At 42.5% G+C, this 27,622-nt stretch overlaps 1 protein-coding gene across 9 annotated transcripts in view; it reads right to left on the reverse strand.

Annotated features, from left to right (window-relative positions):
• Nucleotides 1-1,845: 1,845 nt before the first annotated feature.
• The window catches only part of Kif1b (kinesin family member 1B), a 130,233-nt gene continuing 104,456 nt past the window's right edge, over nt 1,846-27,622 (reverse strand). For all 9 annotated transcript variants that reach the window (XM_020186105.2, XM_020186090.2, XM_020186074.2 and 6 more), the window contains 18 exons: nt 27,447-27,537; nt 25,651-25,769; nt 24,850-24,905; nt 22,893-23,001; nt 21,607-21,673; nt 20,636-20,720; nt 20,212-20,317; nt 15,692-15,806; nt 14,909-15,042; nt 13,866-13,927; nt 12,891-13,036; nt 12,474-12,713; nt 11,082-11,153; nt 9,757-9,878; nt 8,267-8,416; nt 7,126-7,318; nt 6,807-6,925; nt 1,846-5,989 (listed from right to left, as the gene is read on the reverse strand). In XM_020186105.2, coding sequence (XP_020041694.2) covers nt 5,947-5,989; nt 6,807-6,925; nt 7,126-7,318; nt 8,267-8,416; nt 9,757-9,878; nt 11,082-11,153; nt 12,474-12,713; nt 12,891-13,036; nt 13,866-13,927; nt 14,909-15,042; nt 15,692-15,806; nt 20,212-20,317; nt 20,636-20,720; nt 21,607-21,673; nt 22,893-23,001; nt 24,850-24,905; nt 25,651-25,769; nt 27,447-27,537 — 2,029 coding nt within the window. In that variant the 3' untranslated portion in view covers nt 1,846-5,946. The remainder of the gene's footprint in view (nt 5,990-6,806; nt 6,926-7,125; nt 7,319-8,266; nt 8,417-9,756; nt 9,879-11,081; nt 11,154-12,473; nt 12,714-12,890; nt 13,037-13,865; nt 13,928-14,908; nt 15,043-15,691; nt 15,807-20,211; nt 20,318-20,635; nt 20,721-21,606; nt 21,674-22,892; nt 23,002-24,849; nt 24,906-25,650; nt 25,770-27,446; nt 27,538-27,622) is intronic.

A 27,622-nucleotide genomic window follows, 5' to 3' on the forward strand; every position in this document is an offset into this window, starting at 1 on the left:
TTCTTCCAGCCATTCTCACATCTGTGAGCTATTCTCCTCTTTTCTCTCCAATTTCACATACTGGTTCTTAGCAAATGTTAGTTCTTGTTTTGTTTGCTTTGAGACAGCGTGTCACTATGTAGCCCAGGCTGGCCTGGAACTTGAGATCCTCCTGCCTCAGCCTCCTGAATGCTGGGATTATGGGCACGCACTGCCACGCTTCACTAAATATGTAAGTCTGACAGTGTCTCCCTCAATGCCTATCCTGCTCTGCCTTAGTCTATGTAGCCATCATCTCCCCTAGGACACTGGGGTAACAAGCTCCTACTTTGTCTCCCTTTTCTACTGCCCACCCCCAGCCCAACTGTTTTCTACTCAGCAGTTACAACACAAACAAGATCAGAAGCCTCACTGGCTTCCCACTTCACCCCAACAAAACCTCACGCTCCTTCTAAGCCCTTAGCCATTGGGCTCTGGCGACTTTCTAATGTCTCCCACTGCTCTCCCTTGCTGACCTCACACCAGCAGCTCTGCTGTTTCTGGAACCTACTGAGGATACTGCTGTCCAAGGAGTTTAACTTCTCTGCTTGGGAACATACCTATCCACAGCCTACCTGCCCTGTGATTCAGAGTCAGCTTGGATGTCACCTCCTAGGACGACCTTCCCTGACCACCCCTCCTCCCCATCCCTCTCTACTCTTTCTCTCTCTCTGCTTTGTTTCCCAGAGTAACACTCACTTCCTGATTTTTGTTTGTTTGTTTGCAGTACTGGGGCTTAAACTCAGGGCCTACACATTAAGCCACTCCACCAGTCCTTTTCTCGTTCTGGGTATTTTCAAGTTAGGGTCTCAGGAACTATTTGCCTGGGTTGGCTTTGAACCACAGTCCTCCTGATCTCTGCCACCTGAGTAGCTATGGTTACTGGTATGAGCCACCAATGCCCGGCTACCACTTGATATTTTAAATTTGCAAATACCTTTCCTTACTAGAAGGCAGGCTGCAGGTGCGTATGCCTGATGCCTGCCGTGAAATTCTCAGCACCAAGACGGCATGCATGTTAGTATCTATTGAACACACCACTGCTATTTATTAATTATTTATTCATTCACTCATAGATAGAGTCTCATGTAGTCAGGCTGGCCTCAAAGTCTCGGTCCTCCTCCCTCGACTCCTGAATGCTGGGATAACAGACATTACCACCACGCTAGGCCACATCACTGCTCTTTTGCTGGAGTGCAGATTCCCAGGACAGTGGACCCTGTTTATGCTCTGTTCACACACTGGGAGCTTGTTATATTAAGCTGACCCACTGACATTTTCAAGCCATAACCCTACACACACACACATAACCTCAATACAACACTACTGAATTATAGGTTTCAGAAGTACCCCCAAATCTTCCTACTAAAATAGCTACTCACAATTTGAGAAGAAAATACTTTCCAAAAAAAATTTTTTTGTAGGTACTGGGATTTGAACTCAGGGACTTGTGCTTGCTAAAAAGGCAGGCACCCTACCACTTGAGCCATGCCCCCAGTCTAGAAAACACTTTTAAGCAATAGTACCACATTGCTCTCCTGGCTATATAAAAAGCACTATTTTGAGTATCAGAGGAATGTGCAGGTCACAAGCACCATGGTTTTGTCTTAGAAAACTACCATCTTTGCAAATTAAGAAAAGAAATTAGTATGTAACTGCTTTTCTTTTGTTTCTTTTTCTTTTTCTTTTTCTTTTTTGAGGTAATAGGGCTTGAACTCAGAGCCTCGCACCTGCTACAGCGGCTGCTCTACCACTTGAGCCATGACTCCTCCAGCCCTGCAACTGCTTTTCAAAGGGCACAAGAATAAATGCACAAGACTCTTCTGATGCACTGGTTATACCTTTATTAAATATTTTTACCTCGTTCACTAATAGTTCTGTGGTGCAAGGTTCTCATACACAGTTAGATAATGTCTGCATTGCACATCTAAGGCTATACAGCAAAAGAATCAGAATTAGTACAAATACAAGAACTGTATTTACAATCTGTATACTCAAGCTCCAAACATCAGATAATATTTACAAAATAAAACATGAAAATGAAAATCCGAGATCATTAATGTACATTGTTGCTAATGTGCTCAGCTCCTTCACTGGGGAGAGACTGGTTTGAAGTCTTGGTTCAAAAAGGCCACTTATGCTTTACAAATTGTGTTACAACGCATGACGTTGGTGACAAGAGACTTGAATCTCACAGACAAGTACTTTGCAGCCACAAAGTCTAAGCCAATGTCTTAGCCATGATGAGGCTGGTAGATTCCTTGGGTGAACAGATGCCAGACTATGAAGCAATAAAAAAAAAAGACCTGGAAGACAGAACAGCACATAGCAGCCAGGGTTTGGCAGGAGACCAGTCTCAGCTTGCCCATGAGCAGCCACCTATGCTGAGGTTTTCTGTTTGCTTGCTTTGTTTTGTTTTGTGGTGCTGGGGAGCAAGCCAGGGTCTCACACATTACAGGCAAGTGCTTCTACCACTAAGCTATATCCCCAGACCCTGGCTGTGAGTTTTTGAGTCTTGTATCAATTCTAGTTTCTTCCTGTAAATGACTGGGCTTTCTTACAATTTTACCGGGCTCAAACACTAATTTCATAAATGGCCTTTTGAACAACAGCAGCTAATAATCTCTCAGCTGACGACCTCTGACCTGTTCATACAGTCATGACTGCCTCCCCCGCCCCAACTTGGCAAGTCACTGGCTGTGGTGGGCAGCTGCAGTGCGCACACGCTGGAGTACTATTCAAAGGCATTCTGCAAACCTTTTGAGAGCAGCAGCAGAGTTAGGAGCAAGCTAACAATCACATTTTCAAAAGGGAACCCAAAGGAAAAGTGAAGGACCCATGTCAGACAAATAGACAAACAAACAACCCCTGATGCTGTCCAGGAGAACCGGAGTGATCACATCACCTGAGCAGGAAATGCGGAATGAGTCCCAACAGGTGCCACATGCGAGGGGACCCCTCTCTCCCAGGCCAATGTGCATTAATTACAGCTGTATAAATATACAAATGCCTCACAAAATTAAATATCCCTATAAATTAGACAACAAGCAGCAGGTAACAAAGTCCATGCTTGAAATATGTGCCAGGAGAAGTCATTTCATCCTTAGCTTCTCAAAGCTGAAAAAATCCATCCAAAATATGAGCAGCTATATAAACTCTGTGAGGCTGAAGGGAGGAAAAATAAAATAACAGTGGCTTCATAACTGGGAAAACTGCTCCTCACAATAGCAAGTCCCTTGTTTAAGGGCCTGTCCAGTGCCAGAGGCCACCTGCTCTGTGCTCCTGGCTGACTGTGTACAGTGGCTGGCTGGCCCTGCCCAGTCTGGGCCTGAGAGCTGACTGACTCCCAGGCAGGTGCACAGAGACAGGGATGATCTGAGCACTGCTTTGATGGTGATTGTGAGGCCATATTTTGGTTTGGTAGGAGAAAGAAGGATGAGAAAGTGAGTGGAAGAGGAGGTAATTAGTTTTAACTAGCACTCATTTTTCTGTAATTTGCATACGTTTTCTTTCTGGTCTTTTTGTTTGGCTATTTATTGAAAGGAGTGCTTTAAGAAAAAATAAATCTAAAAAGTACCTTGAAAAGTAGTTTCCTTAAAGGTTAGTTTTCTTAACTTTCCTTCTACTATGGCCATAACGAAAGCCTCATAAACGTTCCTGCCTTAAACCCTCTCTCAGAGATGGCCCTGTCTGGAAAGGGAACATCAATCCTGAAACTGCCTCGAATCTGATCTAAAAATGGGCCCCTACGGAAACGGGCACCAAAAGGGGCTGGCACCTGCCTGAGGCCCCCTGCAGCTCAGGACCACCCTGCTTCCTCTGGCTTCCTTCTTCTCTGGGCATGGACAGTCCAGTTTGATTCATTCTAACATCTGACACTTCGATAGCAAAGATTTTCCAAATCAGTTTTGTGTTAAAACACAACAATCATTTCAATGTATCGCACATTTTGTCCCCTCAGGCTTCCCACCTCCCCCGTCACAGACATGGATCCTTCCATCCACCTTCATAACAGCAGCAACATCAGTGATTTCATTTTAAAAGTGACCTCCAAATTTCATCTTCATTTCCCTGAAATTAGATTTAGTTCCAGTCCAGGAAGCTGTGTCTAAGCACAGACAAATTCTGCTGGATTTGAGTATACACCAGAAGGGCTTAGTGTATCGATTAGACAATGAAGAGACTTCTAGCTACATTAAAAATCTGTTTAGAGAACAAATAACATTACAGTTAGTGACCTATATTTTAAGGAGAGGAAGAAAGTTTTAAAAAAAACTCCACCACAGAATTTCTGTTGATCACTTTTCAGACAGGAATTCCTTTCCTTTCCTAAGCTCTTCGTGATCTATTTTTTCTTCTTTCTGGAAGGCAACCATAACAAGCAAAGCTGAGAGACCTGTTCTTCAGAGATGAGCCCATTTCTGGGAAGTGGGGGCTGACAACCTCCCAGCGCCTGCTCTGCAGGTGTGTGAGCCCCTGAGCCAAGATTGGCAGGAGCCCTCAGTTCTAGAGTGGGAATTGAGTAGATGCTTTCCTGGATGCCTGAGCGATGGAGAAATGGAGTTGGGCAAGGGACATAAAGGATGGCATGAAACACCCCCCAAGTCTCTAAGCAAAGCAACTGCAGTAACCGTGTCAGTCCTGTAAAATGTACCATGAAGATCTCTGGGAGCTGGACTGTCAAGCAGACAAGGAGGCTCTGCTGGCAGCAAGCTCCTTTTCTCCTCCTTGGGTAGTGGTTCCATACTGCATAGGAAATGGGGAGGCTCTTCTTTGTCCCCAAGTGTCTTATGTCTTATTTTGTTTGGAGTGATAGCAAGGATTGGTGTTAATCCTGGGATCTAGAAAGCAAAGCTTGCCATGTTTGCATTTTTATGAGTACAGGGAGATAAATAAGCATTGTTGGAAACAGCCACTGGATTCAGAGAGAGACTTCCATGTTTATACTGAAAGCTACATTTCTTTGATCAAAGGGAGTCACTACAATCACAATTCACAATTCGCTCAGCACTGTCGTAATTATAACATTAATAATGACCAATTTATCACCAGAAAGTGAAACACTCCCCCTTGTGGGAGATGTGTGCATGACATACCCCAATTCCAAACAATACCACCTGCATTAGTAATGCTGAGCACAACTGAGGCCACAGCCTCCCCTCCCAATGGAGAGAAACAGTTCAGTGACCCTGCTAAGTGGAGCTACAGGCATCCTTCTGATTGCCACCCTCTCCCACTGCCCCAGTCACTGTCCAGGCCTCCTATGAAGGCTTTGCAGTCTCCCACTCTGTGAAAATCCACAGTCATGCTTTCAGTAAACCCCAATTTTGACTCAGAATCTAAACTGCCCCATTTGGGAGCTCACCACAACCTTTGCCCTGAATGGAAATGTAGGGATTAGTCATTGCAAAAATAGACAGAAGGGGGGAAAAGGTAAGTTTTTTTCCCCTCAGGGTCTAACAAGGCCAGATGTCTCCTTTTTTCGTCTCTAAGCCACCCAAGAAAAATTAAAATGCTATTATAACAGACAAAAGAAAAAAAAGATAATCTTGAAAAACAGAGGTATCCAAAGATGAGAATCAGACACCAGCAGTGGTCATGATGGGGACCTATTGTACAAAAGGAAAGCCAAAGTATACCAAAAAATACTCACTGGCTCCCCCTCAGGGGTGTGTGTGTGTGTGTGTGTGTGTGTGTGTGTGTGTGGTCTTTTTTTCCTTTGCTACTAACAAGATCCTCAGCACAAGAAAAGGAAGAGTACAGAGAGCCATGGAGATGGGAGCAGGAGAGCTAGAGAAAGTGCTGGACAATGAGGGAGAAGTAGTTAAACCACAGGATTACATACAAGAGTAACCGCCAGGAGTCACAGGGGAATGAGAGGTAACACTTTCTTTATCTCTGGAAGGCGAGTGAGGGCTCAGCAGTCACTTAGTGTTTCAGTTGGCTTGGGCATCTATGAGAGAGTTTCGACCTATGGGACAAACGGGAGGCAGGGTCAGAAGTCTGGATGAAGGAGCCCCCTCCTCACAAGTCTCTTCCCTGTGGCACCACAAGCCCAAGCCTCTAGGCTTTTGCACAAGTGGCTAGGCTATGGTCTTGCCACTCTGGGGACCCTGTGACACAAACCCCTCAGAGGACCTGTGGCTGAAGCCCAGGACTGAATGGAAGGAGTCCATTAAGGTCCTTTACTCAGTGCTCTGGAACTCACCTGCAGACCTCTTTAAACCAAACAATAAAAGGAGATTAATTGGTGAAACTGTGACTGGAGTCTCCTTTGTGGCTTGAGCACAAGAAGATACAGGCCTAATTACCACCCTGCAATCTCATTTATACTCCTGTCTTCCCAACCTAGTTAGCACAACACTTCCTTTTCTGTTTTTGCTGGTATGAGTGGGGCCAAAAGCCAAGAAGAGAAAGAAAAAACTTCTTGGAACTAGATGTGGTGGCACACGTCTATAATCCAAGTATTTTGGAGGCCAAGGCAGAAGGATCAAAAGTTCAAATCCAGTCTGGACTACATATCAAGACCTTGTCTAAAAAACAAAAATCAAAACAAAACCAAGCCACCAGTGGCTCAGACCTGTAATTCCAACTACTTGGGAGTCTGAGAAGGGGAGGATCTTGGTTTGAGGCCAGCCAGAGCATAGTTCATGAGACCCCATTTCCAAAAACTAACCACATCAAAATGTACTGAGGTGTGGCCGAAGCAGTACAGTGCCTGCTTTGCCAAGTGTGAAGCTCTGAGTTCAAACCCCAGCCCCACCAAAAAATAAACCCCAGCTTCTTACCGTATTGTGCCAGCAAGGAGTGGGTTAAAGGCATATAACCAGTCATTCATGTCTTTGTCATTGAGAGCCTGCAAAAGGACCCCACGGTACTTTGTGCACACAGCGAAGGTGTTAGGTGTCTGAAAGAAACACAAGTAGATGAGAAAGTTATGGGGAAAATGAGCAATGGGGACTATCTTCCCACACACACAGGTGCACAGTGCTTCACAATAAAACTTTGAGGAGACCAAAGCAGGATCCACACCACAAAACAAGAGTTCCAAACCCCAAAGGGAAGGGCATATGTAGCAATGAAAAGCCAAGACAGGGCAGCACATACCTTCACCATGGCCTGCTGATCCTCACTGTATTCTACCTGGGCTGTGGACAGGTTAATAATGCCACGCTCCACTGGGTCCTTGTCACTGTTATAGATGAAGACATAAGGGCGGCGGACCACAACAAAATGCTTAGCCCAGTTGTTGGAAAGTGGTTCCTTGAAGTGCAGGTATCCTTTCTTAGAGACCACTGAGCTAAAAGGACAGTACAAAAGAAGTCAGCTTCTCACAAACCAGGCAAATGATCTATTTGGTCTAAATTCTTTTTTTCTTTTTAATTTTAAGGATGGCATTTTTTTTTTTTTAATTCCAGATGATGTCCTAGTGCTAGTAAATGGTTCTGTTTCTTGTACCTTCTATGGCTACATTTAGTTGTAATAGTTCAGTAAAACACACAAGATATGTGAAATGCACCAAATGTCAAAAAACACTAACTTATCTGGCACATCGTTTTATTTATTTTTTTTAAGGCAAAAGTGCCTTTTGTCATGGTTACTAAGGAGTGGCTCTTGGTTAATCTTTAGCTAAGCAGAAACACACTTTCCATAGGTATTCCAGCTAACTGAGGTTTTATAAGGTCATGGTACTAGAGGTAGAAAAATTTCCTTTATTTTCAGCAATTTAATGAGATCTTGGCCACCAAAACACCTTATTACCTTCTTGAAAATACAGAATGAAATACTATTTTTGTTGAAGAAAAAACTTTATATCCTACTTAGAAAAAAATTCTTAAGTTGATACTGAAAAGAATTTTGATTTCTACTCATTTTCCACAACTATCTGATATACCTTAAGCTTAATTTGTAATGGTTACAAATGTTAAGCTTAATTACACTTAAGACTTCTATAATATATAATCACTTTCAAGGGAGAAATGTTATTTCATTTATATTTTAAAATGTTGCTTTATATAAAAATATATAAATCTTACTCTTTATTTGTCCTAGATTCTTACTGGCCAAAGTAATACACCAAAAAAGCAAAACGCTGTAACAACACACTATGTCAGGGTACAGATGCCAACACCACGCAGGAACACGGAGGAACCCAGCTCCTCCCTCCAGAGTCATGTGCACAAAACTGTAACAGACTCACACAATGATCTGTCTTTTACCTGGTGTCCCAGGTCAATGCAGTACTCACCCTGGTCTAATTTCTTCAATATCTGGAACAAGATTGAGAAACTCATTTTTTCCTGCTCGGGCCAAATAGGGTGTCTCCACAGTTGGGACAATCTGAAACTGCTCAAATTCTGGGCAGGGGCTGGAGGCCCGGGAGTTGGCTTCTGGGGTCCTTTAAAAGAAAGAAGTTAGGAAGAAAGGGATAACAAGAGTCTCAAAAGCCAGGCATGGTGGCACATGCCTAAAATACCAGCACTTGGGAGTGGAGGCAGGAGGATAATGAGTTTGGGGTCAGCCTGGGGTACCATAGCAAGACTGTCTCAAACCCCTTCCTACCCTGCCTCAAAAAAAAAAAAAAAAGATAGTCTTTCAGTAAAGTCAAGGCATCTTGAGCACAAGCACCTGACAAGGAGGACACAATGCCTTTCCCCGAGCACAAGTTGCAAACTCAGTTTCAGAGAGCACAGCTGAGCAGATGAACTGGTGTGAGAAAATTAATTCTGAACCCTGATGAGCACCAAGTTACAGTCTGTCTTCAAACTCTAAAAGCCCAAGTATATGAATATAAACTCTTTTCCCCTTATAGATTTCTTAGTAGTCCATAGCCAGACCTTGGGGAGCTGTTCTCTAAATGTGTGTTCCTTGGCACAAGCCCCCGCCCCATCCCCCGCAAGTTCAAACCCCAATTCCAAAAAAAAAGAAAAAGTGTTCCTTGACCAACAGAAGCAACTTTGTTTAGGAAACTGTCAGAAATTCAAATTCTCAGACTCTAACCCAGACCTCCAGAATCAGGAACTCTGAGTGGGGCTTTTTCTTTTTCTGTGCTTTAACAAGCTTCACGTGGTATGCAACATACCAGGTCTGAGACTCACCACCCTAAGGAATGGCAGAGAAAGCAAACATATGAGAAGAACCTAGGTTCCTAGTGGCTGTGGGGACAGAGCTGTGCTTCTGACCTGGGCCAGTCCTCAGAACTGCTATGTGAGAAAAAAAGTCCTATGCTCTGTGTTGTTAGGTATCTTTGTAGGACAGCTTAGCCTAGTATTGTATTTCCTGGATTCTACAAAGCCCATTTTTCTATGCTTTACTTTTTTTTTCCCCAGCACTGGGGTTTGAACTCAGGGCCTCATGCTTGCTAGTTCAGCACTCTACCACTTGAACCACTCTGACAAGCCAAACCATTTCGTGCACTGGGATGCATCTTATAATTGGTATCATGTCAAACTTATTTAGCTTTTTCTTACTTAACGGCACATAATTTCTTACAGTTGATGGCATCCTGAATTTAATAAAAATTTAATGAAAACACCTCCCATACATTTCTTTCTTTCTTTCTTCTTTTTTATTTGGAGGGGTGGGGCACTGAACTCAGGGCCTTGTGCCAGTCTAGCAGGTGGTTCTACCACTTAAGCCCTTCCCCCAGCCCTGCTCCCATACATTTCCAAGTGCTGCCCTCACTGAGAACCAGAGCTAGAGGAAGGCTGCTTCTGTCCACGAAGTCTGGGCACTTACTTCTGGTCCACAGAGCTGCTCCTGGAGTCTACCAGAGAGGGGCAAGTGGAGGAGGGAGTGAGTGTAGCACTGCTGAAACTGGACACAGAGGGATCCCGCCCAATTGGAGAGACATCAGACAACTAGAAGCACAAAGAACATAGCCAGTGAGAGTCAGCAGCAAAGAGAACCTCTGACATACAAGCTCTGACAACTAGTGCCTCTCTTTTATAAGTCTGCCTAAGAAGGTTATTGCAGAAAATAACCCTACATGCACATTACTGTCACTAGATACAAATTTTTAAAAGTCCATAAATATTCTATGGCCCGAGTGTCACATTAGCAATCAGGACATTTATAAAAGGGGATGGAGCAGGGTCTGGGAGCATAGCTCAGCAGAAGAATCCTTGCTAGCATGCACCAGGCCCTGGGTCCCACCCCCAACAGGGTGAAAACAAAAACAAAAAAACCCAACCCCCCCAAAAAAATAGAAAAGAGGCAAAGTTGTTTTTTTCTGTTGCTACTGCCCTCTGGAATCACTTAAATAATGTCATGCATGAAAGTGCCAATCACCTGCATGTAGCAGGCCAGGCAGTATCCCAAGAATGTGGCAGGGACCCTGCTTTCTGGAGCTTACATGTTAGTGGAGAGGGCAGATAATAAATCACTCAACAAACACTTCTTTTTAAAAAGTGCCAGACAGTCTGATGAGCCCTACAGCAAAAAATGAAAAACACCCTGGGTTGGGGGCATGTAGAAAGTTCCAGGGGGCTGCTGGCTTGCGGTGAGTGGCTAAGGAGGTCCGCTCCCAGGAGGCAATCTTGAAGCAGAAACTCAGGAAGAGATAGGGAGCCATGTGTGAGGACTATCTGGAGGAGGCTTATCCAGGCAAAGGGATGGTAAGTGTGTGAAGACAGCACATGGGAAGGAGCTGGAGGTGCTGAGGGAAGAGCTAAAAGGGTAAGCTGACTAGGACAGGGTGAACGACAGATTCTAAAATGCTCTCCTCACCCTGGGCTGAAGGGACTGAGCTTTAGCCACCTCCAGCCTTAGGACTTCCTTGTGCTCTGTCATACAAGAACACATCACTTCCCTACAGAACCTTCTCTTCCAAGTGATTTTGGGAAAAGCCAAAATGCCTCCCATCTGATAAGCACTGTTTCTAGACTGCTGCCTCTAGAAGTCAGGGTTGTGACTAAAAAATCGGAGTGCGCACCATAGCACTATGCCATGTATTTTTGAGCCCAAGGCAATGCCCATTTCAAGCCACCTGGCACCAGCATAAGCTGAAGACAGGGAATCTTGGCTATTGCTCTGGCTAAAAATGATGGCTTCAATGTGCTCACCTTACAGTCACTGATGCTGCCGTGCACCTGGCTGAATTCTTGGTTGAAAGTGTGGGTGAGAAGCTGCAGGCACTAGAGGAGAGAGACAGAGAGAAGTATAAGATGAACATAAAATTCCCACAGTCTTAAAGAAGACCTGGATATAAGGCAGGAGGAGAATTAACATGACTAAAACCTAGGCCAGAGCTCAGATGTTGCCTAAATAGCTGGAGAAATTAGATAAATATTTACCAAGGCAAGTCAGTGTATGTTCTATAAAGACAATAAAATTAATGTATGAAAAAGCTATTCTCACTGGGAGCCAGTGGCTCATGAGTATAATCCTAGCTACCTGGGAGGCTGAGGTTGGGAGGATTATGGTTCAAGGCCAGCCTAGGCAAAAAGTTCATCATCCCAATTACGAAGGGAAGTGTGAAATAGGAGGATCGTGAGTTCAAGCCTGCCCAGGCATAAATGCAAGACCATACCTGAAAACAATATAGCAAAAAAAGGGTATGGGTGGTACAGCACTTGCCCGGCTAGTGCAAGGCCCTGAGTTCAAACCCCAGTACCACAAAAAAAAAAAAAAAAAGACAAAAAACCCCAGCTGTTCTCAAGACTACAAAAGTGAACTACTGCAAACACCACAGTTCAGAAATACTTAAGAACATAACAGCATCCCTTTAATTTTCAATTCACTTTGGCAATAAAAGGCACGAAAACTCCTGGATGGACACATTTTTCTAAACAAACTTGAAGACCATTCAACCACTAAAACGAGACAAACACAAAACCCCTCTTATTTTCGTATTTCCTTTTCAGCCAGTTGCCTGGCAACTATCCACCTGGAAGTCATCCTCACAAATGCTCTGCTTCTCCACCAACTGCACTCAGATTTCCTTTCTTCTTCATCCTTGTTAAAAAGCCTCCATCATTTCTCATGGGACTGCTGTATGAAAGAGTTCTCTCTTCCTCAGTCTCTCGCTTCACCACAAACCTATCCTCTTTATCTCTACCAGAGAAATCTTTCTAAAACAGACACTGTTCAAAAAATTTCCACATCAACCCCAGAACCCACTCAAAACTCTTCAGTGCTGCGCACAGGACCCTCCTCATCTCCTGGTCCTCTTCCACATGGAGTACCTAAGGCAATCACGACATACTGCTGGCTCCCTTCCATATGTCCTTACAAGGTTAGCTCATAAGCTACCTCCCTGGAAACACTCGCCTCTGTGATATGCTTGTTACCTGTAGTCTTAAGCTTAAGGGCAAGATTAGTCTTGTTTACTTCTACATTCACAGTGTAGCATAGGCCTTGAGCCAGTGGCCCTCGAAGTGTTGAAAATGACTGAGCTGAGAGAACAGCTGAAAGCCCTGCAGTGGGATGCTCAGCCAGGAAGAAGGGATTCCCACCTTGGTGGCCAGCTCCTTCTCTCTATCCACCAGGCTTTCAATGTCTGCTGAATCGTAGCCGCTGCTCTCACTGGGTGTGATGGCGCTTTCAAAGGTGGTGGTTGAGATTTGAGAAGAGATGCTGGTGGATGTGCTGAGGGTCCCACTGCTGAGGCTGGGGGACAATGAATCACTCAGGGATTTGGGGATGCTGTCACCAAGTCTCTCACGCAGCAGCAGGAAGTGGCGGGTTTTCTCCACCTGAGGAGGTCAACACCATTGCCTCAGCAAATGTAAAGCTCATTATTATTTTAATAAATAAAATATTATGCTTCCATCATCACAGAAAGCTGAAAAGCCATGGTCACATATACTAAAGGCAAGGGAAGGTCTGTAGGCATCCTGCCCAAGGGTCTTTGTTCTTGGTGGCCTTGGTACCTCATGTAGCAGCTCCAGCTTCTCCAGCTCCCACTGGTGCTCCAGGATGAGGCTGTCTCCACGGGGCCTCCAGCCTGCTAAGTTCTCCTCTCCCCGTACGTATGCCACCGAGGTGTCTAAGACTTTTCTCCTCCGCCTCTGCATGCCTAAGACAAGAGGGAACAGTTTTTCTTCCCAGAGAAAAAGTTATTCCCAATTTTAGGTCAAAACAAATTACTAATTCTTATACATGGTAAACTAAGTCTGGTCTTAAAATTGATGACATTTTGTTTATTAATGAAATCATGTCTTTCTCCCAAAGCAAATTTCTGAACTTTTTTTTTTTTCGCTTTTTGTGGGTATCAAAGCCAGGGAGGGTCTCACACATGCTAGATAAGCTCTCAATCATTAAGCTACATTCTTAGCAGTGAATTTGAATTTCTGACAATTTCCAGGGGAAGCTTATGTTATTGCTCAATGTCATACTGCCAACTTATCCTTGGTGAGGGGAGTGGTGATAAAATTTTCCAAATCAAATTCATTTTAATTCACTCAAACTTTTTTATATTTCATAGCCTAGTAACACTTTCTCTGATAAAATTTTTTTTTCCAGTACTGGGGTTTGAACTCAGGGCCTTCACCTTGTGCCACTCCACCAGACCTATTTTTGTGAAGGTTTTTTCAAGATAGTGTCTCACGAACTATTTCCCCGAGCTGGCTTCAAACTGAGATCCTCCTGATCTCTGCCTCCTGTGTAGCTAGATTACAGGCGTGAGCCACTGGCACCCGGCTTCTGATAAAAATTTTGATAAATTGTTATATATCATAAACCAATGTTGCATCTTACCACCATCGCCACAAAACTGGTTTGTAAAGTACACATAGTTTCTAAAATATTTTGTCTCTATCCTACATGGGTAGACTCCAGCTTTTTTTGTAATACATGTGAAGTATATGCTACAATAACTATCACCTCCCCGATGCTTAAGAGCTTACCTGGACTACCTGTGTCTGCCATTTTACATAAGCTGAGTTCATAAATTCCAGTGACTCGATTGCTATTTGAAAATAAAGTAGAACAACTGCTTACTTTCTTATAGCACAAAATTGGGAACATTTCAACTCTGTCTCTGTAGGGAATGCAATCCACCCTTAAATTTAATTACAGGGATTTCTTATCAGTCACTGCTTTTTTCCTATTCTGAATTTAATTATTATGTCTTTTCCTAGGAGGAGCCTATTTTCATCTCAATCTTTTGACCACTACTATTTCAGTAGGATGATAAACCAGACAATTTATAACACAAATGTGAAAACTGTGAGTTTCTTACTATAAAAGAGAAGAGATGAGAGAAAAAAATGTCTGACTGGAATGAAATGATCAACGAATTCTGGGAGTGGTCAGTAGGAAAGGGCACCAACTCTTCCACTGTAGTACAATAATAGCAATACTTATTTTATTCGTTAAGTTGGGTGGTGATGCACAAGTACCCATACTATTTTTTTTTTTTTTTGTGGTACTGGGGTTTGAACTCAGGGCCTACACTTTGAGCCACCCCACCAGCCCTTTTTTGTGATGGATTTTTTTCAAGATAGGGTCTGGCAAACTATTTGCCTGGGCTTCAAATTATAATCCTCCTGAGTAGCTAGGATTATAGGAGTGAGCAACTGGCACCCAGCTCCATACTATTATTCTTGATACATTTTTGTATGTCTTAAGTACACATAATAAATCTTAAAAGAAGAATATTCTAATGGCAATTGGTTAGAAACATTAATAATGGCATTTAGTCCCTGGAAAACTGTTTTGGAAGTGTTCATAAAGTAATATTCTTTCTTCCCTTTTTTTATTAACTCATCCATCCATCAGCATTTTATTAAATGCCAGCATGCAAGTCACTGTATTCCAGGTACAAGTTTCCTAAGTGGTTTATATGTTATAAAGCAACCTGAAATGGCAAGCTGGAGATGCCTAAGGACTGCTGATTCTGCTGTAGTGAGTAAAGAAACTTGAAACTAAACTCATCTAAAAAACTTACGAGTCTGGTGACTTCGAGTAGCCACTGCCAAACAGGCTGCGCAGAGAGCGTGGTGGTGAGATCTTGGCATCTCGGGAATAGAAAACCATGCACACATCCTTTGTGATGACAGCTGGCTGGATGCAATGATCCAGCTAAAAGCAGACAAGAGTGGGTGCTGATTAACTGCAAGCAGAGTACCTGTGACCAGAGGCTGCTCAGCAGCATATTTAGAAAGCTAGTTCCAGCTGTGGGGACAGGAAGGCTTCTGCTCCACTAAATATTTCAACTGCAACTCAACAGATAATAGGTGCAAGGTTGGGTGGTATTTCTGATAGATGTATTTATTTTCCTCTGAGGTTAAATGCTATTATTTTCCCCATTTAATAGATGAGGAAGCAGAGGCACAGAGAGCTTGTCCAAGGATACAGCAGCAGTAAGCAGCAGCACAGAGATCTGAACTCAGGTTGGTTCCAGGACCTGGGTTGTTAAACCTCTACTAGACTCTGTCACAACACTGAAAACAAGGGGTGCAGTTTTCTTAAAGTCATGGATTCTTGAAAGAATGGTGCTTGGGCTACAAAAGCTTACGTGATTATAAAACTTGTGTTCTTTTGACTAAGTAGAGCCCAGGATAGAGTCTAATATGATGAGATCACTCAGTATAAAGTGTCATCGAATAAATCGGTTAAGGATGTGGATGAAGAAAGAACAAAACAAGTTGAAGCTTCACTGGTTCCTCTGCAATTTGCCCACTGCTCTGGGCTGGCTGTTCTTAGCCCCTGAAGTGCTGACTCGCCTCACCTCCAGATAGGCTGACAAGGTCATGTAGATCTTTTCTCCATAGGGTGTCACTCGGTTCAGAAGAAGGGAGTTATGCAGGGAGCTGTCCCATACGGCCTCAAAACGGTAGAAGGTCCTGAGATCAGAAAGACATGAAGGAGTGAACCCAAAGCAGCTGACATCTTAGTCCAGGTACTACTACTGTCACTGATCTAATGAATTCTATGCCAACCACCAGCACTTTCCATTATCTCAATCTAACAACAGAAAGACCTTCATCTCCTAGAGGAAAGCACTGGTGCCCATCTCCTCTTTTTACTTAATTATTATTATTATTTTTTTTTTGCAGTGCCAGGGCAGAACCCATGTGTTAAGCCATGTATTCCACCACTGAGCCCATGCTTCCACCTCTGGTGAGACCTTTTAAGTTCACTAGGAGAACCTTTGAAATGTGAACTGGATGGAATCCAGACTAAGATGTAAGTCCATTATATCAGCCAAATAAGAGTTCAGACTAGACTGTCATGTAAAGCTTCCTTCAGTTTTCTTCTCTAAATCAAAGAGAAATAGGAAGGCAGGATGCAGTGACTCACTACTATAATCCTAGCTACTAATGAGTTCAATATTGTAAAGATTGCTGTTTGAGTACAGACTGGGAAAAAATTTAGTGTGAACTCCATCTCAACAAAATAAGCCTACTGTGCTGGGGGCACAGCTTAAGTGGTAGAGCTCAAATGCAAGGCCCTATGTTCAATACTCAGTACCACACACACATACACATAAAAGAGAGCTGGCAGAAAGGCTCAAGTGTTAAGAGTATTTGCCTAGCAAGTCAAACAGAGAGAGAGAGAGAGAGAGAGGAAAAAAAGAAAGAAAGAAAGAGAGAGAGAGAGAGATGGGAGGGGGCATGAGGATTTTCTTCACTACTAAACCAGAATTTTTTTTTTTGGGTGGACTGAGTGGGATTTGAACTCAGGGCTTTGCACTTACAAAGCAAGAGCTCTACCACTTGAGCCACACCTCCAGTCCATTTTGCTCTAGTTATTCTGGAGATGGGGTCCCACAAACTATTTGCCCAGGAGTGCCTCAAGCCAAGATCCTCCAGATTTCAGCCACCTAAGCAGCTAGGATTACAGGTGTGAGCCACAGGCACACTGCTAGGATTTTTTTTTTTAATAGGTAAAATAAGCAACTGATAGGAGAAAGAGAAATGTTTTAAGAATATATGAAACATTTCCTATTACAGACTCAGTGACCTAAACAGCAAAGCTAGTCACTACTGCCGAATAGGAAGGGGACAAAAACAAAAGAAAACAAAAAACAAAGTAAGCAGGGAATTAGAGGCAAAGCCTAAGATTCCATATGAAATGAGAGGAGGAATGTTCTACTTCGTAATGCAGAAGAGGAAAGAAAACTTGAAGGGGCATAAGAATAAATGGGCAAGTCTAGTAAAGAGAACGAGAAAATAATTCAGAACTCTAAAAACCATTTAAGAAGTTTTATCAAAAATGTACATATATCAGAAAAACCCAAGTACAAAGACCAGTCTTACATTACAGAATAAGAAGTTTTTGCTCTATCCTAGATACAGCTAGGTTTGCCTGGGGAATAAGCTGCTAAATTAAAATAGCAATCAGAACAACATAAGGCATAAAGCATTCTGATAAACTAGAATCTTTAAGTACAAAAAAACAAACAGAAAATACCTAGGAATATCCTTATCAAGAAAGAGCCTGCAAAAACAGAAAAGGCTTGTTAGTGCAGCAACCAAAAAAAGAAACAGAAAGAGAAACAGAAAAGAAAAAAAATACATAAATCAGACAAATAGAGTAATAAACAAAGTAAATTCAAGTGGGCAGACAATTAACAGAGAACCCTAAGATACAATCTGATACAGGTTTATAATGACATAGTCCCTCTCCTGAGACCTTCAATTAAGAAAAACACTTGACATACGAGGGAATATGGAGACCACCTCTACTAATAACCCTTTCAGTGGGGATTTAGTTTTGGGAATGGTAAGAAAGTGCCAAGGAACTAAGAGAAAACCAAGTCAACTAGCTAACAAATGTACAACTAGAAAGAAAAGAAATAATGATCCTTCTCAATTATGCTCACTATTAATGTATTAGAAAAGCCCTCTAAAATGCATACATAATACACCCAATTTGGAGGATTGTGAGTTCAACTTAAAACATTAAGCTTTGGCTGGGCTGGCTGAGTGGCTCAAGTGGTAGAGCACCTACGTAGCAAGCGCAAGGCCCTGAGTTCAACTCCCAGCACCACCACCAAAAGAAAAAAAGAGAAAAAAAAATTAAACCTTAGACAACTAGAACTAAGAACTAAAGTTTTCTTAGACAAACTAATTTGTTTTTTGGTTTTTTTTATTCATATGTGCATACAATGCTTGGGGCATTTCTCCCCCCTACCCCCACCCCCTCCAGCCAAACTCATTTGTAACTCATCATATTAGCCTATGTTCTGTCTCCCCCAAATATCAATTCTTAACTTTCTAAACTAAAGAAATATCTCATATGCCCAGACAACTAGCTCCAAATAACTGAGTTACTTGCTTATTGTCAATAGCACATATCTGGTCCCAAACCTCTTTATGCCAGTTCTGCTTATTATTATAATTACCTAGTTTAATTAAACACTAAGCATATCAACAAACTATGAAGGCCAACAGAATTATTGGTTCAGTGAAAACTAATTTAAATGTTTTTTTAAAAACTGATAATTGTGAGTTGTTTAAAAACAGCTGGTAAGGTTATATGAGTTCAATGGTTTTTTTTTTTTTGGTAGGACTGGGATTTGAACTCAGGGCTTTGTGCTTACAGGTACTCTACCACTTGCGCCATAACTCCAGTCTGATTTTTTTTTTTTTTTTTGAGACAGGGTCTCACTACTTAAAGTTGTGATCTTCCTGACTCAGCTTCCTTCAAACTGCTCCATCAAAGTGAAAATCATTGATGAATTATGGGTGTGGTAACCCTACAGTTAAAGGAAAGGCTTTGGTCCTACAGCAAGGGCTAGATAAATGAATGTGCATATATATAGCTTAAAAAAAATTTAGGATGTCTACTTTCTCATTATTCTTGACTTCAGTCAACTTTTTGATTAACTCTAAACTTCTATTATGTAAGATTAGTTGCTTCTAACAAAACCAAATTCATTTCTTACAGCCCCTGACCTGTTGCTGGGCTTGAGTCAAAAGATTTTTCAAGGTTACTCCTAAGGCAGGCAAACTTGACACAAAATCTTTCTCTGTGTATTTTGCTAAGTACCCTAAGGAAATTTAAGGTACAGTTTTCAAAGCTGCAAAGAAAATGTAATGATGAAAGCCAGCTGACCACCGGCAATAAATGTCTAGCAGGAGAGAGAAGTGGTATGTATTGTTCATACTTCTGCCCAGGGAGAGTCAATGCACCCCTTTTTATCTCCACAACCCCCTTCCCCAAGCACACACACCCTTTCACACTCTTCCTCTTTCCATAGCTCCTACCTGTTCTTCTTATATGCAAGAAAGCAAGCAGAAGTTTGTTCCTTTTTTGTTTTGTATGTAAACTGTACCAAAAGGAAAGAAATTAATCCTGGTCTAAACTTTTCATTCTGGTTCTGTCTATTGTCTTATTTTCTGTCCCTCTCCCCAACAGAGATATGCGCACACTTTTCAGGAGCAGTTAGAGAAGTACAGAGCAGTCCTGTAAAGCGAAGGCAATGTTCTCAGCCCGCGTTAGAGCGCGTGGCCGCCTGTTTCCCAGCCCTTCCAACTAAGGAGATGGAGTCTCCACGACAGTGGTCTCACTCCTTTCCTGGCTGAGGTAAGGAGACCCAGGAGGTTTAGTTTCAGTATAGCATGGCTATGTACTCTATGAATTGTCTGTCATCACTTGATTATAAAATAAAATCCATTACTGACAGCAGCCAATCTGGGTCATAAGAGTTTATACTTAATTACAATGAAAATGAGAAGCAACACTGAGACTAACTGAGCCTTTACTAGGCAAGAGCAAAAACTAAGCACAAGAGGCTGCATTATTTCCATGCTACTTATGACTGGGAAACCTTTCTCCACTGCAACCATTTCACTGGAAAACACAATCTTAGCAATAACTCACTTGCACTTTTACGTGTGTGTGTGTGTGTGTGTGTGTGTGTGTGTGTGTGTGCAGTGCAGGGATGGAATCAGGGCCTTGTGGATGCTGGGTAAGCATCTAAACTGAGCCTAACCTGAGACCCTAATCTGTTACTTTTAATCCCTTGGGTAGAAGGATGAGTTTTCTTTATCACTCACTGTGTTACAGCTACTCAAACTTCACATAGGAAAGATCATTTACATTCTCTAAGGGTAATTGATCACACACACGTATCTCCAATCATTTCTTTCTTTCTTTTTGGAGGGTAGGGTAGGTCAAGCATGGGAAGTAGAGACTTTTGAAATGAGAAGGGAATTAGCTTGATCATCTGCACCAGCAGTTACTAACAAACAAGGAATCCCCCACGGGGGCTGGCACACCCCACTCCTCGAGATGTCCCACCTGCTGGAGCTGTGGGATGACTTGAGGGATTTGGCAGAGATAATGTTCAGGGACAGGATGGCATCGACTGCAGCTTCATCCACCTCAGGCCTACTCCTGATCCGACCTACAAGAAAGGGTAAAGAAACCATATGGGAACATCAAAAATAAGACAAATTCACGAAGCCAAAAGGAGACTTTCCAGTCTGTGTAAGTTCAGGTGCTTGGAGATCATTCGGTTAAGCAGAGGATGCTGCATGACTCTCCACAGGCAAGTGCTCTGCAGAGCCACACCCCCAGCAATCAAGAGTTTCAAACTCAAGGCCTCTCTCTGCCTTCTCTGTGTTCTCCAGGACATTGTTCCACACGTTCCTGGTGCTCCATCTAGGGAATAATGACATTGCTAAAAAGCTAGGCTTTGTCCTCAGCCTATGGATGTACTCACCTACCACCAATTCACGAACATCCTTCCAGTGGAGCTCACTCCCTTTCTCGTGGATAATAGTCACTGTGATCCTTCTCTGGATGCCCTGGGTAAAGGGAACACTGCAGCTCAGCTGGGCAATCTGTTTTCTAGACTGGGTGGTGTGGGCTTGGTAGGAAGGAAAACTGTGCCACAGGAAGGGAAAAGCTGTCCATGTTGTTACTCTAAACCAAGGGGAGTGGGTCAGGGACTGGGCAGATGCTGATGTGGGGTTTTTGTTTTTGCAGTATTGGGGCTTAAACTCAGGGCCTACACCTTGAACCACTCCACCAGCCCCTTTTTGTGAAGGGCTTTTCGAGGTAGGGTCTCACGAACTATTTGCCCGGGCTGGCTTTGAACCACGATCCTCCTGATCTCTGCTTCCTGAGTAGCTAAGATTATAGACGTGAGCCACTGGCACCCGGCACTGATATGGTTTTAAGAGAGGTGCCCTGATTGTATGTCCTAGAGTAGGGGACTCCCAGCAACATGACCACCTGGGCCAGAAATAGTTTTGAGCACTGACTGAATTTACTTATTTGTTTGTGACAGCACCTTTCAAGGCAGCCCACGCTGACCTTCAAACTGTGATCCTTCTGCCTCAGCCTCCCAAGTGCTGGGATTACAGGAATGTACCACTCTATATTGCATTTTGAATTTATTTTTGATTTACCAAAGAGAAACATACATTTCAAAATCGGATTTTTAGTCCATTGAAACTTTTATTCTCTATCCCCATTAAGACTTCTGCTCCCCTTCCCTCCAAAAGAACTTCTAGCTGGGCACAGTGGTGCACACCTATAATCCCAATACTTGGGAGGCTGAGGAAGGAGGATTGTGAGTTTGAGGCAAGCTGGCCTACCTAGTGAGACTGTCTCAAAACAAAAAGAAAAGTAATTCTAAACTCTTTCTGATGTTCCCTCCTAGGCTCTATTTTGCTCCCGCTTTAGTACCTGGTGAAGCAAAAACGTCCCCTGGCAAGGCAAGCCTGCTGTATGGTCAACCACGGCTGGGATATACCTATGAAAGAAGAAATGAGGAAGCAGAAGTCAGGGCTACCTCACTGTGAGGCGATCTTCGTTTTTCTAATTCTGATCCCTTCTTTCTCACCCCATGTTGGATTTCATCACACAGCCATTTTTAGCTATAACCCTTTCCATACATGCATGTCTCATCGTTACTCAAATGAAGTGCTCCAAGGACAGTAACATCTTCTGGATCCACCTATGCCCCTTGCATAATAAGAGTTCAATAAATAATGTAAAAATGCAATAGCAATCAATAGGAAATAAGAAATAGATAATTTCAGATTTTAGATAGTTTTTTTAAGACCCAGAAAGCAATTACTTCAGTAGATACTATTACAGTAACTACTTCTCACTCATAATGCCATTTATGGGAAGTCAAATTCCACTACTGCCAACTGCATATTGTTAACACAGTGTCCTATCTACAGGAGGGCCATGACAAATGTATAGTGATAGATGAACATGATGGTGGTTCTCAGCACTACACATAGAGGACTATTAGGTGACATTTATACCCCGCCTTTTATATGAACTGATACAGCCTCTGGCCTGTTTCAGGAGTAGGGTCTTTTTTGTGTAGTTATAGAAAGAACTAAAATAATTATTATACTAATCACTTACTCAAAGACAAGTAAACTTATGTCGATCTCACTAACCTAGGACAGTGGTTCTCAATGGGAGCCTTGGGAGGGGTGATTTTTGACCCCCAGGGCACATGTGGCAATACCTAGAGACATTTTTAATTGTCACAACTTGAGGGAGGGGCTACTGGCATCTGGTAGGTAGAGGCCAGAGATACTGCAAAATATCCTACACTTTCTGGGCAGCCTCCCCAGTGATGGAAAAAAATTACACCTTGGTCTATGGAAACAGCCCGCCCCCATGCCCCGCACTGAGGCCAGTAATTTGCACTTGACCATATTCTGGGTTCTCTGTTCCCTCTGCTTTGCTCCAAATAAAATCGTTATTAGTGGTCTCCTCACAACCTCCACCAGCTTGCTATTGCTAACAAAAAGGCAAATTTAGTTACTAATACTGGATAGATGGTTCTAAGTAAAAAAAAAAAAAAAAAAAAAAAACCAGGACCACTAAAATTTAACTCAAAATTGGAACTTGATAATGATTTTTGAGTGTAAATAGAAGACAGAGTCAGAATTCTGTTAATTTTGAAACACTCTCCTATATTTAAAAACTGAGAAAGTTGGACTTACTCTCCTGTTGGCTCCAGTTCACTGATTTCAAACCAGACCAGAAGGTCATACTTGCTCATGCTCTGGCCAAGGCTGGTTTTGCTCATGGTATTCAACTTGGTGGCTGGAACTTTAAAAAATTTTGTAAGAAGTCACAAACTGGTCCAAGTTTACTCAGCAAAAGCAAAAACTTCTCTAACACCAGTTTTTAAGGACACACTCGGGAAAGGCAGAAAATCAGTGGACAGATTTCAATGTAGACTCCAGAAACTTCACCAGGAACTATGTGTCCCTCTAATACAGACAGTAAGAAAAATAGCCAACTTTTGTCCTTCTCAAAAGACTATTTCCAAAGATAACAAAGCAGGTTTTGTGCAAAATAAATGCTCACAAAACCATTAAAAGTCCTTTCCATTCTAGAATCTCATATTTTGTGGCGTGGTGTTAGATCAGAACAGAACAGCGTGGGACAGACAGCAGAGAGAGCCTTGTACATCATAAAGCTCTAAAAAACAAAACGAAACAGGCTGGGGGTGTACCTCAGTTGTAGAGTGTTTGCCTAACATGATCAAGGCCCTGGATTCAATCCCCAGCACCACAAAGAAACAAATAAAAACCAAGTACTGATAAAAAATCATCAAAATTAAAAATACTATCTTGAACAAAAACAAAGACATCACTCCCTAGGGTGATGTGAAAGAAGCACAGGTAGAGAAAGCTCATCCTAAGATCTTCCTAAAGGGGAAGTAATGATGTGGTGACAATGTGCTCAAGGAGCACATGCAAACAACGGTGTTTCTGCTTGGAGAGTTAGGCTTAGGACAAGCCCAGGTTGGTTCTATGTCTACAGCAGAGCTAATTGAGCTACTAACCATCTTGTTTGGGTGCCCTCTCACTCTGGCAGCTGGGAACTGGCAGAAAGAGAAAAGGCAGCAATGGTTCAGCCTCATTCTGGAAGGTGGCAACAGCAGAGGATGCAAGCACACTGGCGTGCTCAGAAAATGTGTCCAAGACATGCATAGTCACATAGCCAGACATGAGAAAGCAAATCAGCGCAATCTTTCTTTCATGGTCTGAAGGCCAATGGGGATAAGGAAGAAGGACGGTGGAGAATGAGCACAGGGTGGGGTGGGAATGTGGCAAGTGAACAGTGAGGAAAAAGGATGACAATAAACAAAGAAAAAGAAAAACAAGATAAATGAGCAGAAACAAGCTCTGGTGTTCTAGTGCACAGTAGAGCAATTACAATTAACAGTAATATATATTTCAAGACAGATAAGAGAGAGGACTTTGGAGGTTCTTACCACAAATAAATGATAAATGTTTAACAGATGGTATGTTGATTATGCTAATGTATACATGTATTATACAATGTGTAGAGTTACAAAAATATCACATTGCACTTCTTAAGTATTTACGATATTATGTGCTAACCAAAAATAAAATACAAACCCCATCACATAATTGAACGTGCAGAGTAAAAATAATATGCAAAGAAATGTCCAGTCACCAGCAGGGGAGTAACAAACAGAGCAGAAACTTAGGAGAAGGGAAATTACCAAAACCTGCAATAGGAAGACAGAGAGCTGGCAGAGACAAAGCCCTACTGTTTCTGACCCCTTATCTTAAATCAAGAACCTGCCAGGCACAAGGTGGCTCAGGCATGTAATCCTAGCTACTTGGGAAGCAGATCAGGAGGACTGCGGTTGGAGGCTAGCCTGGGCAAAAAGGGAGACCCTACCACAAAAATACCAAACCCCAAAAAGGACTGACAGAATGGCACAAGCGAGGCCCAGAATCACCAAAAAAAACTATCAAGAACCAAGAATGGTAGCTCCTGTCAGATGAATGCAAGAGACACAGGAATAGGTAAAGTTCCACAAAAGAGGAGAAAGAATTCCAGGGTGATTTTTATCTGGAATCATTTAGAACAGATGTTTACACAGAGAACATCAGGCAGAGTGCAGCTGCTGCTCACCTGGTTTGGAGAGTGGCATAGGCGGAGGGAAAAATCTTCGAGACGGCTGAGGTGGACTGCAAAGAAAGACAAGCTTCTTCAGGACTCCAAAGAGGTGGATTTTGATATTAATGGCATGTTTAAAATCCCTTTAAGGAAATGCATCTTTGCACTTTCAACTCTGGCATGACATCAGATACACAACATAACCCCACATAGTGAAACACACTAGCACATTTTAATAAAAGTCTCCATGTAAATTGTAGCTAATAAATGAAGTAAGAAATTTCCTCTAACACTGACATTGCCACACTCAAAAAAGCCTCACTGTTGCTCTCCTCATCATTTTGTTTGTTTTTGAGACATTGTATGGGACTCTCTCGATAACCCAGCTAGCCTTGAACTTGAGATCCTGCTGCCTCTGCCTCCTGAGTGCTGGGGATTGCATTTACAGCTTCTGCTTCATAAAGTTGAAGGTTGTTAAAAACAACTGTACACAATTTTTATGTTATAGTCCTATTACTCCAACTTTCTACCCCATGCAAAGTCTCTTCTTACAAAAAATGGCATTCAAAGACATCTGGATAAAATTCAACTTCCTCAATAATTAAAATTAAGTAGATAGAAAAAGGCAGAGATCTTTTTAAAGAGGAAACACAGGACTTCATCTCCAAATAATTAAAAAAAAAAAAGAGGAAACACAGGATAATACATAAAACTGCCAGTTAGTTATCTTAATCCCTCAAAGATATCTTCCTTTCCAGCAACTGAGGAACTAAAAACCATAACAGTACAACAAAAGCTTTAAAAATCTGGTCCAACCTGTTAAGCTCCTGCCCTTGCAGATGAGGGGGATGCTGCTGGTAATGCCCAAACACTTCAAATACAATAGGCTTGCTTTTGATGTAGTCCACAAATGACTGCGTGACCTCCACTGCAATCTAATAAGGAATAAAGTCAAATGAGATTACAGAGACATAAGAAAGTACATTTTTCTGCTTCAGTTAGGACTTTAGCAGTGTCCTGTATGTGCTGGGTATTTTATTACATAGTGTTCCTGTACCAAAAGACAGAATGCTTTTCATTCTACAACTTTTTTTCAGTATTGGGAATTGAACCCAGGGCCTCCAGCTCTTTTGTTTTTATTTTGTTTCTGATAGGGTCCTCATAACTTTGCCTGGCTAGCTGTAAACTCAAGATCCTTCTCCCTCCACCTCTGAACGGCTGGGATTACAGATATACCACCACATCCCGCATGCTTTTCCATGCTGAAGTAACTTTACTAGGTTTCAGGCTTTCAAACCCTCTACAATGTGCCCTAGTTGACTCACCCCTGCTGCCCTTCACACCCTTACTATTTCAGCTCAATCGAACTCGCCTGCTGCTCCTTCCAACGGCCTCTCCTCCACTGTACCAAAGAACTGGCCTAGGCTGCAGCCCTAAGGAAGGCCTTCCATGTCTCCATGGCCCTAAGTCATTCCCACATTTCAAGGCCCAGCAAAAATACTAACAATAATAAGAAAGCACATACTGTCTGTGGACGAGAGCCAGGCATGATGCCAAGTCTGACACACCTTTTCTTTCTTACTTATACTGCATCCTTCAGAAAGCAAAAAAGTAACTTAAAAGTAACTTAAAATATCTTTCCATATAGAAGTAATTTTCCCTTACTCTACCCCCACTGCATCTAATAAGTACTTTCTCATGTCTCTCCAGGCTGTAGCACTGCATTTTGTGTCCCATCATAATTCTCAGATCCTTGGGGGCACCTGCGACTCATCTGCATTCCCAGACAAGTGCACAGCAGCTGATCAGAATCTCTCAGACACACGCACACTCCTATCATCAAACGTAATCAGCCAGAAAAAGACAGCAGTTTCATGAGGCAGTGAAGATCCTGGAAACTAGTCACATTTCTCTGTGTTTAAATTCATCTCTGCTTAGCTTTGTGACCTTAGCGACTGACTTTAGGTGCTTACTGCCTCAGTTACTTTAGCTGTTACATAGGGTTAAGGTATAAAGATGAGAATTAAATGGCAAAGAAAATATTCAGAACAGACTACACAAAATAAACTCTCAACGAACATTAGCTATTGTGATGACAATTTTGAACTGAATTTGAGTGAAATTTCATACTACAGATGGAAGACCTGTTTTCTTCCTCTGTGTGGGAAGACAGTTGTAAGGGGTATTAATAGGTTAATCATAGTATTGGCCACAAAGGAAACAGACTCTGAATCTTAAATAGCTTTAATATCTCCTGCATAATTTGCAACCAAAACACATAAGTATCCTAGGGTTTAAGGGGACAATGCATTAACTTAAACAAAATTGATCTTAAACATGCCTACTTTTCTACGACAACGCATACATTCAAGCTGCTGGAAGGTTTCACTGGTGGACCACCTCCCATACTCTATAATTCAGAAAAGAGGCTGCTGGCTCCCCAGGATTACCTGACTGCTCTGGCCAATCCCCCTATGTCTATTCTCTCTACAGAGCCCCTCCCCCTAGTGCAAAGGGCAGCTCATGACTCACATTAGCACCCCTCCTCAGCCCATAAAGCCAAAGAACCATCAACCCGCAATGTGCTTAGCAAAAATGTCCACGGCACTCACATTCTGCACATGGTAAAATCCCAGGGGACTTCCTCTGCCATTGTTTTTGAGTGGTTCGGTGGAGAATGCTTCATCATGGCGATGCAAAAAGCTTCATAAAAAGATAAGACAGGTGACTGTTGAACTAAACAGTCTCATCAGGATCTGTTGTAAGAGCTGAACTTGGATCCTACGAT

This window comes from Castor canadensis, chromosome 7, assembly GCF_047511655.1.
Source record: "Castor canadensis chromosome 7, mCasCan1.hap1v2, whole genome shotgun sequence".
Lineage (NCBI taxonomy): Eukaryota > Metazoa > Chordata > Mammalia > Rodentia > Castoridae > Castor > Castor canadensis.